Genomic DNA, 17,610 nt, shown 5'->3' with positions numbered 1-17,610 from the left:
GGACTCCCATATGGCTGACTGTGGTTTGAGTGCTGGACCTGGCAGCTTGAAATCATGCTGGGCATGTATGCGTGTGCCCAGAATTTCTGCAGTAAGCACACATGCCTGGTAGCAAACATTCTTAAAAGCAAAACTAAAACGAAAAAAAAAAAATCATAGAATTTAAGGCAGAAAATATTCTGTAGTGATAAAAAGATACAAAGGTCAAACAAGAAAAAGACATGATATTAAATTTGTTTTACCCCTTATACCATAACTTCCAAATCACATAGCAGGGACCAGATGGATATGTAGAAGTTAAATATGACTTCATGAGACAGCCCTGTGTAGGAAGGTTCTCAGTTTAAGCCTGAAAACCTCCCTAAGAATACCAGGTACATATGCTTGTTCATGATCTGAGACTGCCTGAAGGCTAGGGTAGATTATACCATTAATAACCTGTTTGGGCGCTCTCACTTACGTGCTTGCACATATATATTTCTTTCATTTATTTAAGGTTTCTTCCATAGGGTACATGCACTTACTGGAGAGAGAGAGAAATCACTCCCTAAGGGGGATGGCCACACTGCAATCCCTTCTCCTCCATTCTCCTCTCAGGCTTTTGGTCACTCACACACATGTGTCCAGTGTGATTTTCAAGACCCTGGGTCCAGGACTCAAACTGCAGTTGGCCATGTGGGAATCCAGTGTCTTAGCTACCACACCACCTGCTGGCTCCAAAAGAAATATTGGGTTGGGCCAGGTAGGTGGCACAGCGGTTAAGGGCACTGGACTTCCACATGGCTGACTGTGGTTTGAGTCCCAGGCCTGGTAACTTGCTTTCTCACTCCCCACACCCCCCCTTCTTGCTCTGTCCCTCGAAAGAAAGGAAGAGGATAAAAGAGAGAGAGGGAGGCAGGGAGAGAGAAAAAGAGAAAAAAAAGACAGACAGGCAGAAAGACAGACAGAAAAACAGAAAGAAAGTTAAATAAAAATAATTCTTTAATTAAAAGAGAAAAGAAATATTGGGTCATAGGAAAAGTCATGACACATTTTACATAGAAAAACATGGAAAAAAAATACATTATGACTTTTCTGACCACTCAATATATTTTAAAGAAAAAATGTGTGTGTGTGTGTGTGTGTGTGTGTGTGTCTGTATGTAACAAAAATCAACAGAACCAAAAGGAGAATAGATTAATCTAGAATTAGAAATTTAAAACACTCATCTCAGTAACTGATAGCATAATAAACAAAAATATCAGTACAGATAAAGACTTGAACAAAATTATTAACTAACTTAAATTTCAAGTGACATATATAGATCGTTATATCGAACAAGTGAACATACATTCCTTACTACTGCATACAGAATAAGTACTAAAATAGATTACTGTCTGGATATAAAGCCACTATCAGGAAAGCACAGCCGTAAATCACATGGAAAGTAGTTTATGCTTTTATTGACTTTGCCTTCATACCAGCCTCAGTATTTTAAGCCCACACTGCTTAACTAAAAATATATCAATTATCAGTCTACATATAAAGCTTTAAACTGGATGGTAAGATAGTTTGAAAAAGCTTTCTCTATGCTTATATTATTGGTTTATAACCGGTGCTCACAGCATAGTATTAAAAAGTAGAAAAAAAATCTTGAAATGATCTCCATCACATTTTTCATTTTGCAGTTAAAGAAGCTTTAGCTCCAAAAAAAGAGTGTGTAAACTCCAATGCCTCCATGGCCAAGCAGATTTTATATATATGAGTGAACAGAGCCAGGTGAGGGCTGAAGCGCGATGTGCTCTTGAGGGAGGTGGCCACGGCAGCCAGAGCAGACTGAGCCTTGGAGAGCAATGCAGAAACGCCTCGTGCAGACCTGGTTTCGCAACCGAAGTTAGAAATGTGAACTTGCTGTGTGTGACTTTTTACTTTAAAATATTAACAACGAATTCAAGCTAAACAAGCAACGAACACTGGCAGTTTAAATAAAATAGAGCTTTATGTTGCCAAATATCTCTATTCTAAAAAATTAAGTAACCAATGTAAATTATCGGTTCTACTTCTGTCTCTGCCGCTCACTCACCAGCTATCTCGCTGAGGCTCAGATATCACATCACTAAGTATCCTATCACTGGGCATGTCTCTTATGTGAAATAACAGCCAATATTATTAAAATACATGCAAAAGCATCAGAGCAACTACGTAGAGATTTGCACTTATCTCGACATATTCTTGTTCTTAAGCTGATATTTGACTATTATCAAATAAAAGGTTTTAATATTTCAAAAGCTCATGTCTAACAGAAGAGTTGACTAGCAATGAGAATACATTAAAAAGATTGTCAGATAAGCAAAGTTGGCAGTGAGCAGCTTGACGCTGTGTAGGAATGTAGGTGAGTTCTCTAGGGCAGCACTGCTCAATAGATAACTTTCTCGTTAGTTTATAAGCCAGAGGGTGTGCACTCACCAGAGAGAGATAGGATAGAAAGAAAGCACCCTCCATGGGGCATGGTGTCACAGCAATCCTTTCTCCTTCATTTCTCCATCTTGTTGGATTTTGCACACACGTGCACCCAGCACGTTTTGCAAGTTGCCGGGGCCAAGACGGGAAGCACCAGTTGGCTAACGTGGGATGCAGCTCCCTAACCACCAGGCCATGTGACTAGCCTTGCTCAATAGATATTTCTACAATGGTAGAAATGATCTGTCCAGTGTGGTCTACTCACCATAAGTGGTTACTGAACAGCTGAAATGTTATTAATGAGAAACTGAGTTTTTAATTTTATTTAATCTCATTTAAATAGGTACATGTGGTGAGTGGCTATCATTTTCAAGAGAATTGCTCCATTTCATTCTTTTCTTTTCTTTTTTTGGTGGGGGGCTATAGGGCATGTACTTACTGGAGAGACAGAAAAATACAGAGAGACAGAAAGCGAGAAATAACCTTCTCTAGGGGGATGGTCACACCAAAATCCCTTTTCTTCCATTCTCCTTTCAAGATTTGGGGTACACCTGTATATTCACCTGGCCTGAGTTTCAAGTTCCCAGATCTGGGACTTGAGTCACAGTCAACTGCGTGTTAGTCCAGCACCTTAACTACTATGCTACCTGCTGGCTCCAGTTATTTCATTCTTGAGGAAGGCATATATCTACAGTGAAGAGCACACATTTACTTAGCATAACTTCATCACAATCTAACTAACCAGATAGGGTTGCATGCTCAATAAACAATTCTCTAGCTGTGTTGCCTTAACATAAATTAGGATACAGAGTATGTGTTATGAGTAAATATAAGTATTTTATCTACATATTTGTAGTAAAATAAACAATTATTTTTAGTTATTGGTTTCTCAGGAAGTAGGTTATCTTTTTAAGTTTATTTTATTAATGTTAGAGAGGGCATGCATGCACATGCTTAAGTAGAGAAATAGGGAGAGGGGAGGAGAGAGAAGCACCCTTGATGGGTTCTGATCATGTTGTAATCCCCTTCCTCTAACCCTGCAGCTTGTCCAGATCTGGGGCACCTGGCATGTTTCAGGTAGACTGAGTGGGGATCTAAACCAGCGGCCATTCATGTAACTTGCAGGACTGAAGTCCAGTGTGCTATGGACCATGCCATCTTGGCTGGGGCCCATTTAGGACTCCTCAAACTGCAACAGAATCCCTCTTAATGCTATGCCACTCTCTACTAGACAGCACATTTAATTTTTAATAAGTCAAAAGTTTGACTCACCTCTTTTTCTAATATCTTCAAATCTTTATCGTTCTTTTGAGATTCTTTCTGTTTAAAAGTCAAAGAATAATTATGAACAAATTTAAATACTCCAGATATTACAACCAATTTTTATTTTTGGTTATTAGGAAAGATTAAGGGTTCTAAATAGTTAATTATATTTTAAACACTACACTGAGTCAACTAAACATTTTGTAGGTCATTTATCTGTAGGTAAATGAAGGACAAGTTTCTTTAAAATCTCAAAATATATCGGGACCAGCAGTTGGTGTAATGGCTAGGTCGCTGGACTCCCATGTAGTAGACCACAGTTCAAGTCCCAGACCTGGTGGCTTAAAGTCACACCAGGCACATGTGCGTGCGTGCATGCATACCCAAGATCCTATGAGGAGAATGGGAAAATGGAGGAGAAGGGATTGCAGCATGGCCATCCCCCCTGGGGTGTGATTTCTTGCTTTTTGTCTCTGTCTTTCTGGCAAGTGCTTATGCCCTATAGCAAAAACCTCTCAAAAAAAAAATTTTTTTCCAAAATATTTCAGGTTTAAAAAATTTTCAGACCAACAGATCTGGCTCTTTCTAAAAAGCCTAATGAAAAGAGCAGGTAGAGCTTTATAAATAAAGCTACTGACTATCTCCCTCCTAATGTAAAACAACAACACATTTTGAATATTTAATTATGCTATCTTAGAAAGAAAATAATCTTACAAAGAGAAAGTGACTTAGACTTCCAGGTCAAGAGAAACATACAGAAAATTAAAGAAAAAATATTAGTATAAGCTCTGGTTCAAATCTTCTCATTGCTTTTTTCCTAAAGACATATAATTTTCACACTGCCTCTTTTTTAAAAATCCAACCACCTTCCTGGGACAATGGCAAAAAACAGAGCATCTATCTATCTGTTTCATCTAAAAAATGGAAGAAAATGAGTAATTATCTTAAAGAATTTTTTTTTTTAAATGTTTAGAGAACATGTGCACTTACCAGAGACAGAGAGAGGGAAAAAGCACCTCCCAACATGGCATGGTCAGTCTACAATCACTTCCCCTCCATTTCTCTATCTTGTCAGGATGTGGGATACACATGTGCATGGACTCAGTGGTGTGTTTTTCAAGCCATTGGTGCTGGGATTCAAACCACACAGTGAGCCATGTGGGATCTGGCTGCCTTAACCACCAGGCCACGGAGTCAATACAAAGTATATCTCTATGTTAAAGGAGGGTCATGACAGTCTCATATTTATTCATTTCATACCCAATGGTATTTTCTGTTAAGGAAGATCTATTATTTGGGGGTTTTACACAAACCTGTATGTAACTTAGTTTTGTCAGGTTAATGAATTCTATAATTAATTCAAATTTTCAGAACTGAATCTTCGAGAAATTCAGTTAAGCCTTTTATATCAATTTCAAAGGAAAAGAATGTCTATACGATTGCTACCTGATAAAAATTTAATGCAAGCCACATATGTATTTTTAAATCCTCTAGTAATATTTACAATGTAGACATTTTAATAATATATTTTACTTAAGCCAATATATCAAATACATCATTTCAATAAGTCGTGAACATAAAATTACTTAGATTTTATGTTTTTTTGTACTAAGTCTTCAAACCTTGCCATGTATTTTATTCTTTCAGCATATTCCAATTCCAATGTTAAATTTTCAACAGGAATATTTATTATAGATTTCATAAAACCTACAGATGAAAAAGTAGATTCAATATCTAAGTTGTTCCAAAACCATTTAAATGTCTAAATAACAGAATCAAGTATGTTTAAAAATGTACAGCAAGTAAAATTAAATAATAATGCCTTAAGAAAATACTTGCTTACTTATAATCTAATGAAAAAAGCACCATTTGGTTCTTGCACAAGCCATAACATAAAGCTATTAAGAATTTTATCGGGAACCAGCAGTTAGCGTAATGGCTATGTCGCTGGATTCCCACGTAGTCGACTGCAGTTCGTGTCCCAGACCCGGTGGCTTCTCTCAAAAATAAATAAATAAATAAATAAATAAAAATAAAAAATAAAAAAAATTAAAAAAAAAAAAGAATTTTATCTACTTGGCCAGTTGGTGGCATGGTACTTAAAGCAGCTAGAGCTCACAAGGCTGACTACAGGGTTTGAGTACTGGACCTGACGGCTTGAAAACACACAGGGTGTGTAGGCATGTGTGCCCATAATCATGAGATGAAAATGGAGAAGGGATTATGGCATGGCCATCCCTCCAGGGTGCGATTTTTTCACTTTCCCTCTCTCTTCCTCTGTTTCTCTCCAGCAAGCATACTTTCCCTATAGCAAAAAATAAGTAAATTTTATCTCCCACCATGCCTGGGCAGTTTCGGAGTAGCAAACCTGTTAGGCTTTAAATATTTTTTCCTTGTATTTATGAATATGTACTCTTCCCCATACAAACAAACAAAACCAAAACAACTCAATTGATGGTACCTAACAAATCAAAACATGACATAATTTTTAAAGGCTTATTAGGTAATGTAAAATTTATCCAGACAGAGACATGACTGAGAAGCGGAGATTATTTTATAATTATGAAATAAGGGCACAGTGAAATATATTTAGAATGACCTAGGCAGAAATGTAAAACTTGCTAGTACTAATGGTAACTTATTTTATTAATTTATAAATATACTTAAAAATAACCTGCACATACACACTCAATCCATCTAATATCTTTCAGTTATTTTTTCACTAATAGAGTTCATAAGCCAGTGAGCATATAAAAGTTCCTCACCTTTAATCCTGAAGTCTTAACTTTTCTAGCTGAGGCAGGCAAAACAGTTTCTTTGTCCACAGTAAGATTTTGTTGTACTTCTGCAGAAAAACCAATTGTACAGATTAAGATTGGTGTTTATAGTTTTAACAACATATGATAACTAATTTCCAAATACTTTATTACAACTCTTAATGAAGTAATATATTGATAGCCAATTCTTGTTTTGCCTATACATGTCCAAATACTTAGTTCCACAATATTTTTTACATATCTAATGCCTTTTTTATTTTCCTAACATTCTCTGACAGAAAGCTTAAGGTACTTATCAAGAGGTTGTAGCTAAATATTGCTTTATTTTCCTGGCTATTCAACAGTGTTACACTGTTGAGAAGGTATCATCCTTTACCATTTCATAAACCCATCCAAAAACACTTAAATATAGCTCTACCTTTACCTTTTTAGAAATGTTATATAGTATCTTTAAATTTAAGTACTATTATTCATACCTGTGATACTTATGAAATCATATAAACATTGTTTTCCTGAGACACATTACCTTTTTTTAAAAGAATTATTTTATTTAACTTTATTTTATTTATTTACTTATTTTAATTTGACTAGAGAGGGACAGAGTGAATGAGAGAGAGAGGTTAAGTGAGAAAGCAAGCTGCCAGATCTGGGACTCGAACCACAGTCAGTCACGTGGGAGTTCAGCCCTTTACCACCATATCATCTGTCTGCCCCAAGATTCATTACCTTTTTCCTTTTTAAATCTTTGTGACTTTTGGAAAGATACTGGTCCTTTCAATACTTCTGAAGTTTTAACATCATAAGCACCTGGAGATGGTGCACAACCTAGAGAAAACATCAGATATTAAGTACTTTTGTAAAAAAAATGTATTCTTGATTAGAGTACATGTGTACGCATGAGAGAGAGAGAAAAGCATCCTTGACAGGGTCTTGTCATGACACTGTTCCCTTTCCCCAGTCCTGCAGCTTTTCAGGATCTTGGGGATGTAGACACACACTGGTGCGTTTTCATGCCAGTCTGGGCGTCCAAATCCCCAGTTGGTCAGTGGTTTCCATCACCATAGTTCAGTTTGCTACTGATCGTGCCACCAGGTTGGGCCCCTAAAACATTAATGTATCACCTGATATTATTTATAACCTTAAGTTAACATTCATAACAAAGTGAATTTAAGTTTAAAAATGTCATTAATAACCTATTCTTTACTTTTTTAAATGTACAAATAGCAACCGTTTGCTATTATAAAGAAGGGTTTTCTATGAAGAACGATATTACTATCTAGCCATTGATATCAATTGGATGGAAGGGACACAAGCAGCTGAGCAAAACAGTAAAGAGAGTTTGGGGATGACCACTGTTAACAAGCAGCTTGGCTTTGTTATTAATGTCTGAATGCAAGAAATAAGATATTTGGTGTCAATTCTATTCAAAGAGAGTCACAGAGGTACCTATCATCAGTGTCTACAAATAAAGCAATGAAAACTGCCTACTCCTTGAGATTCAGTCTGAAAGAAAATTTACAGTGATAATCCACCTCTGGCTAAAGTCAATGATTAGACCTACTGATGAATTCCAACTGCAGATCTGAATGCGCAGAAAAAAAAAAAAATCAGTGTACGAGCACATTAAATACCAGGCTTTATGCTAAGCATTATATACATACTATTTTATTTAATCACAATAACACCATACAACTTACAGATAAGGGAGGTGAAGTTTAGGAAATTTATAAAGCCATGTTGTGCAAAGTACAAACTGTACTAGACGAATTTTTATCTTCCAGGAGTTTATACCGTATAAACCCATTCAGCTGTTTACTTCAGTATAGTGCTATGGGCAAACAAGTAGGAATGGTGAGGGCTTTCACCATTACAAAGCAACTACTACTGTCTCCTACATGTTTGTCAAAAGGGATTCATTAGTAGATACCGACTCACACTGGGATACAGTTTAAAAATGTTAAAGCTGGTGCTTGTATCTATTCTAATAAAATAAAAATTCATAAAAATTCTACTAACAGTTTCCAAGGGAGAGACAGTAGCATAGTAGCAAAACATGACATTCTGCAAGGCTGACCCACATGTCCAGGTTCTGATTCATATCCACACACTTCCCTGAGTACACAGGAAACATGTGCCCATGACCTCGCTGAGGCTGGCAGTGCATCACCGTGTTAAGACCCTGTGCTATCTGTCTCTCTCACTTATGGAAGAAATAAATAAAAATGAAACTTAAAATAATATAGAGAATAACTTTCATTCTTCTACCTGGAAAAATGAACATTTAAACGGACGAACTGTGGGAAAAGGCTCCAATTATGGGAGCCTTCAAGTCTAAATGTGGTAAAGGGTAGAGGCAAATGATTTCTAACCAAGGAGAGTCTCAAACTGAAGTGTAGACTTTACTGGGGAGGTAAAGGCAGGCTTTGCAAAAAGCATTATTTCTGGCTAACTCAGATTTCCCACACCTCAGACATTTATACCCCAGGGCAAAGAGTGAGGTGACAGGGATTCCCTGAATCAGGCAGAATGTGGCGCATCTTAGAGCACCTATTATTCATTTGGGTACAGGTGGAGAGGTAATGGAAGACATAATGTATTATAAAACAAACAGGAGGCTTAGGAGAAAGCTGTCACCACTACTGGTAGTGACACTATTTTGGGGTAAGAGGGGATGGGTGAATGCAGAACCTATGGTTATTTTCCCATGCTCTCTGTTCTCAGAAATGCTTCTGTGGAAAAAAGTGAGAAGCCCTGCTCTAGACTTGGCAAGCAATCAGAAAACAACAAAGTTGAAATCTAGCATTCTAGTCCATCAGTGGGTCCACACTCTCCAAGGAGATAAGGACCAGCAAAAGATGGGAAGCGGACTATGACCAAGCAGCATATTCAACTGAGAACAGACCATACTTAACAAAATCTCTTCTTTAAAGACTTTAAAGGGTCAAATGCAATAGAAAAGGGGATTTGTGGATCCATAAAGAACTAGGTTGAAATCCAGCCCATGTACTTATTGACACAACCAGACTATGGCAATGCTCTTTTCATGCTCTATATTTTCCTCACACACTTACATGTACTATTGGGTTGTTGGAAAAGTCATGCTGCATTTTTACACAGGAAAACATAGAAGAAAAAAACATGTTATGAATTTTCCAACATCCCAATGCATCATAGCTATGACTTGTTAGAAATGCGGGAAGTGGGAACATGAGACAAAAGGAAGAGCTATCTCGGGAGATACCACAGGCTTTCTGGAGCAACTTACATCTTCATCAATAATGTTCTAAAGCTAACTCCAGCAGTTAAGACCTGTTTGCAAACAAAACATTTTATGTACTACATTAGGTAGATGCATAAAACTTCCAGACTTTGGCATTTTCTATTTTTTCCTTTCAGACTCAACAGTCTACCTTCCCTTCTGCCTGGTTAATTCTGATGTATCTTTCAGATTTCAGGCCAGATGTCACTTCTTTTAGTTTTCCTTGAATCACCAGATGAGGCTAGAAAATTCCTTCCATAGCAAATTGTGCATATTGTTCAATAATAGAAATCTTGCCACTTTGGAATGATTGATCTACTTACTTACTTACTTACCCATCTTCCACATTAGACAAAACTGCTTAAAGTTAGGAAGTGTCATAATCATGTCTATATTCCCAGTATTTTAGTTCACAATTGAGTTTAGCAGAAAGGAATAGAAAAAATAGAAAGGGGACCAGCAGATGGCGTAATGGTTCCATCAGTGGACTCCCAAGACCATGGTTTGAGTCCCAGAACCAGTGGCTTAAAATTCATGCTAGGCGTATGTGCATGTGTGTCCAAGATCCCAAGGGGAAAATGGAGAAGGAATTGCGACATGGTCATCTCCCGTGGGGATAATTTCTTGCTTTCTGTCTCTTTGGTGAGCACATGTGCCCTATAGCAAATATCATGCACAAACAAAACAAAACACATTATACTCTCATTTTTTTCCAGTCAATTTTAAGATCCCGGGGGCTTATTTCTATCTGAGGCTCAGATTCTTCAGAAACTGGAGTAGAAAAAAAAAATCATAATCACAGTATGATTATGATCATTACTGGAATAATATGAGAAAACATCCCAGTGCCTCACACAAATTAACTATCAAATGAATAACTGCTATTATTTCTGAAACTGTGAGCTTGAAATACTTTAAAGTTGGTAAAGCTGGTTTAATCTATTATAATATAAATAAAAATCTTCCTTAGAAACACACACCTAACAGAATTTAAAGCAGGTTGTTGGAATAACTTGTAAATAATATGGTTCTTGAGACTGTTAGTTCAGAAAAAGAGACTGCAGGTTCACATGGCCATCTTTTATTAGCAGATGGTGCATATTTCCATCACATGGTGGCTAATAAAGATGTTAAGAAGTACCATTACGTAGTGTATATTACAATGTTAAATCTTGAGTTTTGATGTTAGGCGCTCCCACTTGCTGGCTCAATATAGTAACAAAAGGCCTCAGTTTTTTCAGCTCTTAAATGAGGACAGTATGAGTACCTTCCTCACCTGGCTGTAGAAAGAAAAAAGTGAAGACCTTAGCAGTTCCAAGACACAGACAGCATCTACTAAATGACTAGTGCCTACCGCTCTTTATTTTGGATATTGTGCTTATGCACTGCAGTGGTTACAGCACAGAATGGACTCATGGTTCATGCTCCAGTTCTGCTGAGTTGGTTGTTGATACTGAACGAATTTAAGTCTCGGTCATTTTTTTTTTTTTAACAAAACAAACAATAAATACTAAGATTATCGCTTAGAGTTGTTGGAAGACTTGAAAAAAAAAGAATGAATAATCAATGTTAAGGATTTAGTGAGGTGTCTGGGGTATATAAATGGTCAATATTAATTAGTCCAATTACTTCGTTCACAGTGCTTTCAATAAAGCTACTGCTATACATTTTACACCCATAAACTGCTTTTTATCAGTTTTCCTTCTTTTATGTACGAATGAAATAAGGAAACGAAATCCACAAATTTAGATGAAAATCACACGCAAATGTTTTCATCAGAGGACTTCCTGATTTTGTCTACTCAACATCTACAAATACTTCCCCTATCTCCTTTTCCTTCATCACGCTTTAGTTTCTGCATCGGGCTAAAAGTTTAGTCAGTCTTCTCCACCTGAATGCACGTTCCATGGGGTAGGAGCTCTGTTTCACTCACTGTCGAATCGTTAGCATGCTGAATAGTGATGGCATGTTGTAGATGCTCAGTACATATTTGAGGAAAATGAATCAACTGCATGAGCCCCAGTTCCGCCCTAAAACCGCCTGTTTGCCTCAGATGAAGGAACCTACAGGGGTATGGGCCGTGAAAGCGTCTCCCGTCCCCAAACTCCTTTCCCCGTACGCACCAGAAGGGTCATTGAATCGTTTCAGGGGTGCCTTAGGGAAGGACATGCTGACGGCCAGCTCCAGAAAACGAAGGTCACCGGCACTCCCCGGCAACTGCCAGCATATTATTACTGTTTATTCCTTCCAAATTCAAATCTCTCCACTCCCCACCCGCCTCGAAGCTAGCCAATTGAAAAACAAAGACCCTGGGGCAAACCAATCGGAACGGGGACACTAATACCGCATGCGCACTGAGTTCTCGCTGCGTCCAATGAAGTAGCCTGTGAGTTTAGACTACTACTAGGAGACCGCTACTGGTCCTTACTCCCAGCCAATCATTTCTGTCGTTACTCAATTGTTACGTCTGCACTAGGAACATCCGCGCAAGCGCACTTCCCAACTGAGATGTTTATGATAGTCTCTATTTTGACGTCATACAGGTGAGGATATAGGGAGTTCTTCTGTTTCCAGACCTCTCCCATCGGTCCGTGAACGTAAACTTTTATGGATTCCAGTTCTTTCAAATCCGCCGTTACAAACGTCCTAAATGGCCACAAAAAAAGAAAATATGCATACACGCTTAGACCTGCACTTGTGATTCTGCGCATGTGCAGTGACCTAAGCGAAAGGGCGGGGGTGTGGTCTGAGCGTGGGGATCGCGCCTGCGCTCGGCTCGCTTGGTGCGGCTGGTACCGCTGCCGGGAGTCACTTGGAGTATGTCGGCCCCCTTTGAGGAACGTAGTGGGGTGGTTCCTTGCGGAACGCCGTGGGGCCAGTGGTACCAGACTCTGGAGGAGGTGTTCATTGAAGTTCAAGTGCCTCCAGGCACTCGTGCGCAGGATATCCAGTGCGGCCTGCAAAGCCGGCATGTGGCGCTGGCCGTGGGTGGCCGCGAGATTCTCAAGGTAGCTGCAGGTCGGGGTTTGTGCTCAGTTTCTTCCCAACCTCCCTAAATCCCCGAGTCTTAGAGCTCTTTTGTCTGTGGAATAGTCGTTTCAGGGGAACGGCACCTCCGACTGGCAGGAAGAAAGAGCGCTGAAATCGCCCTGGTTCTGCTCTGGTTGGAGCCCCCACTCTCAGGACAAGCCCTCAGTTTTGAGAATTCGAAGTGCCCGTTTTCATCTTTATTTTCAAACCTCATTAGCTGCCCCTCTGTTCCTCTACAGGTCTTCAGCTGAGAACAGATGAACTGAATTGGTGAAGGGACCTGTGCTTTCTTCCAGGCACTGATCTATTATAGGTGTACATGTGTTTTGTACATGTGCTTTATTGTACATGTGCTTTCTTCCAGGCACTGATCTATTATAGGTGCCAGGAGTACAGCTAGGCAGGTTCCTATATCCGTGAGGTTCGTTTTTGTAGGGAAGCATAGGACCACCAGGTAGGCAGGTGTGGGAAAATAGAGTAGAAATAAAGGAGAGGATAACAGGTTGTGGATTTGGAGATGATGTCAGCTGATTATTTTCTCAAATAAAATTAGAAAAATCGTGTATGTTTGTGGAGTCATTAAGCAGGTAATGACGTGTATGAAGAAAATAATTAGTACCTCTTTTTTTTTTTTTAAGAGATTTTTGCTGTAGGGCATGTGAACTCGCCAGAAAGAGACAGCGCAAAATCGCCTCGCAATTCCTTCTCCTCCATTCTCCTCTTGGGATCTTGGGCATGCACGCACATGTTCCTGGCGTGCGTTTAAGTCACCGGATCTGGGACTCGGACCCTGGTCGACTACATGGGAGTCCAGCAACATAGCCATTATGCCAACTGCTGGTCCCAGTAACTTTTTTTTATTAATTTCACTAATGTCCTTTTCATCACCTACCTACCTTTTCCTTCAGCCCATAGTTAAATTCAGTTTCAGTTAAGTTGAAATTTGATTACATTCTCAGATATTTTAAGATATTGGAGGGCAGCATACCGGTGAAGGGAGAATACTTGAGATATCTGGCTCTGCCAGTATTCTGAATTTTGTTTTATTTGTTGAGATTTTTTTGCCATAGGTTGTGTGTGCTTGCAGGAGAGAGACAAAGTGAGAAATCACTGCCCAGGAAGGATGGCCACCCTGCAGTCACTTCTCCATTCTCCTCTCCTGATTTTAGACATGCAGGCAACCATACCTGGCATGTTTTTTAGTCCACTGGGTCCAGGACTGGAACTCCCAGAGTCAGCCATGTGGGATCCAGTTCCTTAACCACCACACCACTTGCTGGCTCAGTATTCTGGTTTTTAAACTGTCTGCGAGAGATGAGAATCTCTAAGCCTTCTTCATTACAAGGTCTAGTAATTATAGTATTTTTAGCATATGATTATTTTGAGCATAACATGAGATTCAAGTGAATGAAGGGCTTGGAATAGTGCCTGGTACATAAACTCATACTACATGTTATAGTTTGCTATTATTTTATGTAGAAGTGCTTTGAATGCCTTAGAAGATTAAAGTGAGTGATTTCTGTCAAGTTGGATCACAGTGATCTTTCTGAATATAGTTGTATAGTGCATGGGTGTCTGAAAAATGACTAGGGATTGTAATTTAGATTTATTTTTAGTAATTTCAAACTTGGGCAGTTTAGCAATAACGTTACCTTAACATATACATACCATCCAGTAGAACTTTTTAAACTAGTGCTGGCATTTAAAACAATGTTTCACTTTTTGTGACATTTTAGTTTCATTTAATTTTAATTGCTAGAGGGTGTGTGCACCTGTCAGAAAGAGACCAAAGAGACAGAGATGGAGAGAAACAGAAAAGGAAGCACATCCAGTGGGTCATGCAGTATGTTGGGATCTTGAGCATACACATGTGCCTCCCCATTTTTACCCCCAAGGTGATGGGGTTGGAATTCAAGTCACAGTTGCCAGTTCCCTTAGCTACTAGTCTGTGAGGCTGACCCTAATTCCATTTTGTATAACTTAAATTTGTGCAGCAAATTAACATGCTTTCAAGAGCATGCATTCTCTTTAAAATTTAATTTTGCTTATTTCTTTAAAGATTTCTACATTTTATTTATTTATTTATTTGTTTGTTTGTTTTTTGATTTGACCAGAGAGAGAGAGAAAGTGAGAAAGCAAGATGCCAGGTCCAAGATCTAACTGAGGTCAGCCATGTTGGAGTTCAGCACCTCAGTCACCACACCACTGCCAGCCCCAAAGCTTATTTCTTAAGGCCGGTGTTTAGGAGTCAGATCTACAGTACTTCAAAAAAAATTTCAATGCCAATTGCTCAATAAAGAGATTGAACCAGTTTTCAAAGTTTATTTTAAAAGACAGCCTTTCTGTTTTTAGCAGATCTCTTGTAGTCCATCTTAGTTTTTTGTTTTGCTTTATTTTGTTTTAAGAGGTTTTTGCTATAGGGCACGTGCGCTCCGCTCGCCAGAAAGACAAAAGAGAGAGAGAAAGCAAGAAATCACGCCCCCCAGGGGGGATGGTCACACCACAATCCCTTCTCCTCCATTCTTGTCTTGGGCACGCACAAACAAGTGCCTTGCCTGAGTTTAAGCCACCAGGTCCAGAACTTGAGCCTCTGTCAACTACATGGGAGTTCAGCAACACAGCCATTACACTAACTGCTGGTCCCATCCATTTTAGTTTTTAAATTTGAAACATTTCAGATAATTTCATACTGACCTATCAGTAGTAAGTAATATTTCTTCATCTTCTAAAAATTAAGGAACCAGATCTTTCTTAAAACAGCCCTGTGTTGTTTATCATAGTAAATATTCCAAACAGTGCAAATTTGGGTTGTTGGAAAAGTCATGATGCATTTTTGCATAGAAAAACAGAAAAAATACATCATGACTTTCCAGATGACCTAGTGGGTTTTATTTCACTCATGAGGAAGAAACTTAAGTATTGAGCACCTGTAACTTACAGTGGTATGGTATGAAATAAGATTAGGTAGGAAAACAAGTAAGTCTTAATCATGAAAGCTTCATAAAAATGAAATGCTATTTCTTTTCAGTTCTTTATGTTTATTTTCCAGGGCAAACTCTTCGATTCTACGATAGCTGATGAGGGAACATGGACTTTGGGTAAGGGTAATCTATTGTCATTCATAAACTCGTGATTTTGTCTTGGAACTATCTTTTTTACTTTTGTATTAGTTCCTTTTGTCTGCAGCTTTGGAAGACATAGTCATAGAAATGTGTTGAAACAGTTACATGTTAAAATTACCTTATGGTTTTTGAAAAATACAAAATTTAATAATGAACTCTAATTTTTTAATTCGTGCGGTTATTTTTCTTCAGAGGACAGAAAAATGGTCCGGATTGTTCTTACAAAAACAAAGAGAGATGCAGCAAATTGTTGGACTTCTTTACTAGAATCTGAATATGCAGCTGATCCGTGGGTACAAGATCAAATGCAGAGAAAGCTGACATTAGAGAGATTCCAGAAAGAAGTAAGTCAGATGAATGTATGAATGTGCGTAGTTAAATATCTAATGATTATAGAATAAATATCACTGGAAATTAAAACTAATGTGTCGTGGCTGGCAGGTGGCATGGTGGTTTAAGCACTGGACTCCTCATGGTCAACCGTGGTTTGAGTCCTGGACCTGGTGGCTTGTTTTTCACTTTCTATCTTTCTCTTTCTCTCATTCTGTCTCTCACTCGCTCGCTCTCTTTCTCTGGTGAGCACACATGCTCTATAGCAAATTAAAAAAACAATAAGAATTGAATAAAATTAAATACTTTTTTCTTTTTTTTTTTTAACAGAGATTTTTGCTATTGGGCATATGCGCTCGCTAGAGAGTTAGAAAGAGAGAAAATGAGAAATCACCTCCTGGGAGGATGGCCATACGACAATCCCTTCTCCCCAATTGTCCTCTTAGGATTGTGGGCGCACATGCACACATGAGGTTCAAGCTGCCAGGTCCAGGACTTGAACTGTGGTCAGCCGTGTAGTAGTCCAGAACCTAAACCACCACACCACCTGCTGACCCCAGTAAATAATTCTTTAAAAAATAAAAACTAATGTGTTTATGAAAAGTTAAAAAAAGTTCTTCAGAGAACTTTAAGTAAAAGGTTAGAAAAATGGCCTTTCAATGTGTGAATCTGATTTTTAAATTTTCTTGAGGGGAATTTATTTGTATTGCTCTGATTTCTTAGTTTAAATTTACTTAATGCGCATCAATAAACTTACCCAAATTTAATCAATATAAACTTACATAGTATAAAAAAGTGAAAGACTCCTGCTGTGGTTTAGATAATGGTTTGTCCCCCAAAGTCTCATGTTTTGAAATGTAGTCTCCAGTGTAAAGGCATTGGGAAGTGGAGAGACCTTTAACAGGTGAGGCCTAGTGGACAGTGTTCGGATCATGGGGTTTTCACTCTCACAAATGGATTGGTTACTTAGACTTAGGAGACCAAGTGTGTTCTAAAGCCCTCCTGAAAGTGGTTAGTTCCCACAAAAACAAATTGTTATGAAAGGAAGATTAGCGGCCTCCAGGTCTCTCTGTGCATGTACCTGTCATCCTCTCACCAGTCAACTATGTTGTAAACTTGATGCCTGCACTACACCTGGACTTTCCAGCCACCAGAATCAAAAGCCTAATAAACTTTTATTTTTCAGAAATCACCCAGTGTCAGGTATTTGTGATAGCAAAAGGTAGAAGACTAAGACTGTTCCTCACCATCATCCTTTCCACCCATTCCATGGCTATGTGGTCATTTTTATCTCATATTGGCTTGTTTGTTTTATTTTTAACATAGAGGATCACAGTGTGTATATTCTTCATACTGCTTTTTCATTTAATAGAATGTCTTAGATCTCTTT

At 38.5% G+C, this 17,610-nt stretch overlaps 2 protein-coding genes across 2 annotated transcripts in view; one reads left to right on the top strand and one right to left on the bottom strand.

Annotated features, from left to right (window-relative positions):
• Positions 1 to 12,125, bottom strand: part of HMMR (hyaluronan mediated motility receptor) — a 35,342-nt gene extending 23,217 nt beyond the window's left edge. The window contains exons 1-4 of the mRNA XM_027775065.1: positions 11,862 to 12,125; positions 7,206 to 7,304; positions 6,468 to 6,547; positions 3,712 to 3,759 (exon numbers count right to left, since the gene is read on the bottom strand). Coding sequence (XP_027630866.1) covers positions 3,712 to 3,759; positions 6,468 to 6,547; positions 7,206 to 7,304; positions 11,862 to 11,907 — 273 coding nt within the window. The 5' untranslated portion in view covers positions 11,908 to 12,125. The remainder of the gene's footprint in view (positions 1 to 3,711; positions 3,760 to 6,467; positions 6,548 to 7,205; positions 7,305 to 11,861) is intronic.
• A 239-nt stretch (positions 12,126 to 12,364) lies between these two features.
• The window catches only part of NUDCD2 (NudC domain containing 2), an 8,595-nt gene continuing 3,349 nt past the window's right edge, over positions 12,365 to 17,610 (top strand). Inside the window, exons 1-3 of the mRNA XM_006156847.3 lie at positions 12,365 to 12,746; positions 15,818 to 15,866; positions 16,083 to 16,234. Of these exons, the coding sequence (XP_006156909.1) occupies positions 12,558 to 12,746; positions 15,818 to 15,866; positions 16,083 to 16,234 (390 nt within the window). The 5' untranslated portion in view covers positions 12,365 to 12,557. The remainder of the gene's footprint in view (positions 12,747 to 15,817; positions 15,867 to 16,082; positions 16,235 to 17,610) is intronic.

The sequence above is a fragment of the Tupaia chinensis genome, unplaced genomic scaffold, assembly GCF_000334495.1.
Source record: "Tupaia chinensis unplaced genomic scaffold, TupChi_1.0 Scaffold000519_1, whole genome shotgun sequence".
Lineage (NCBI taxonomy): Eukaryota > Metazoa > Chordata > Mammalia > Scandentia > Tupaiidae > Tupaia > Tupaia belangeri.
This window is presented reverse-complemented; position numbering and strand designations above follow the sequence as displayed.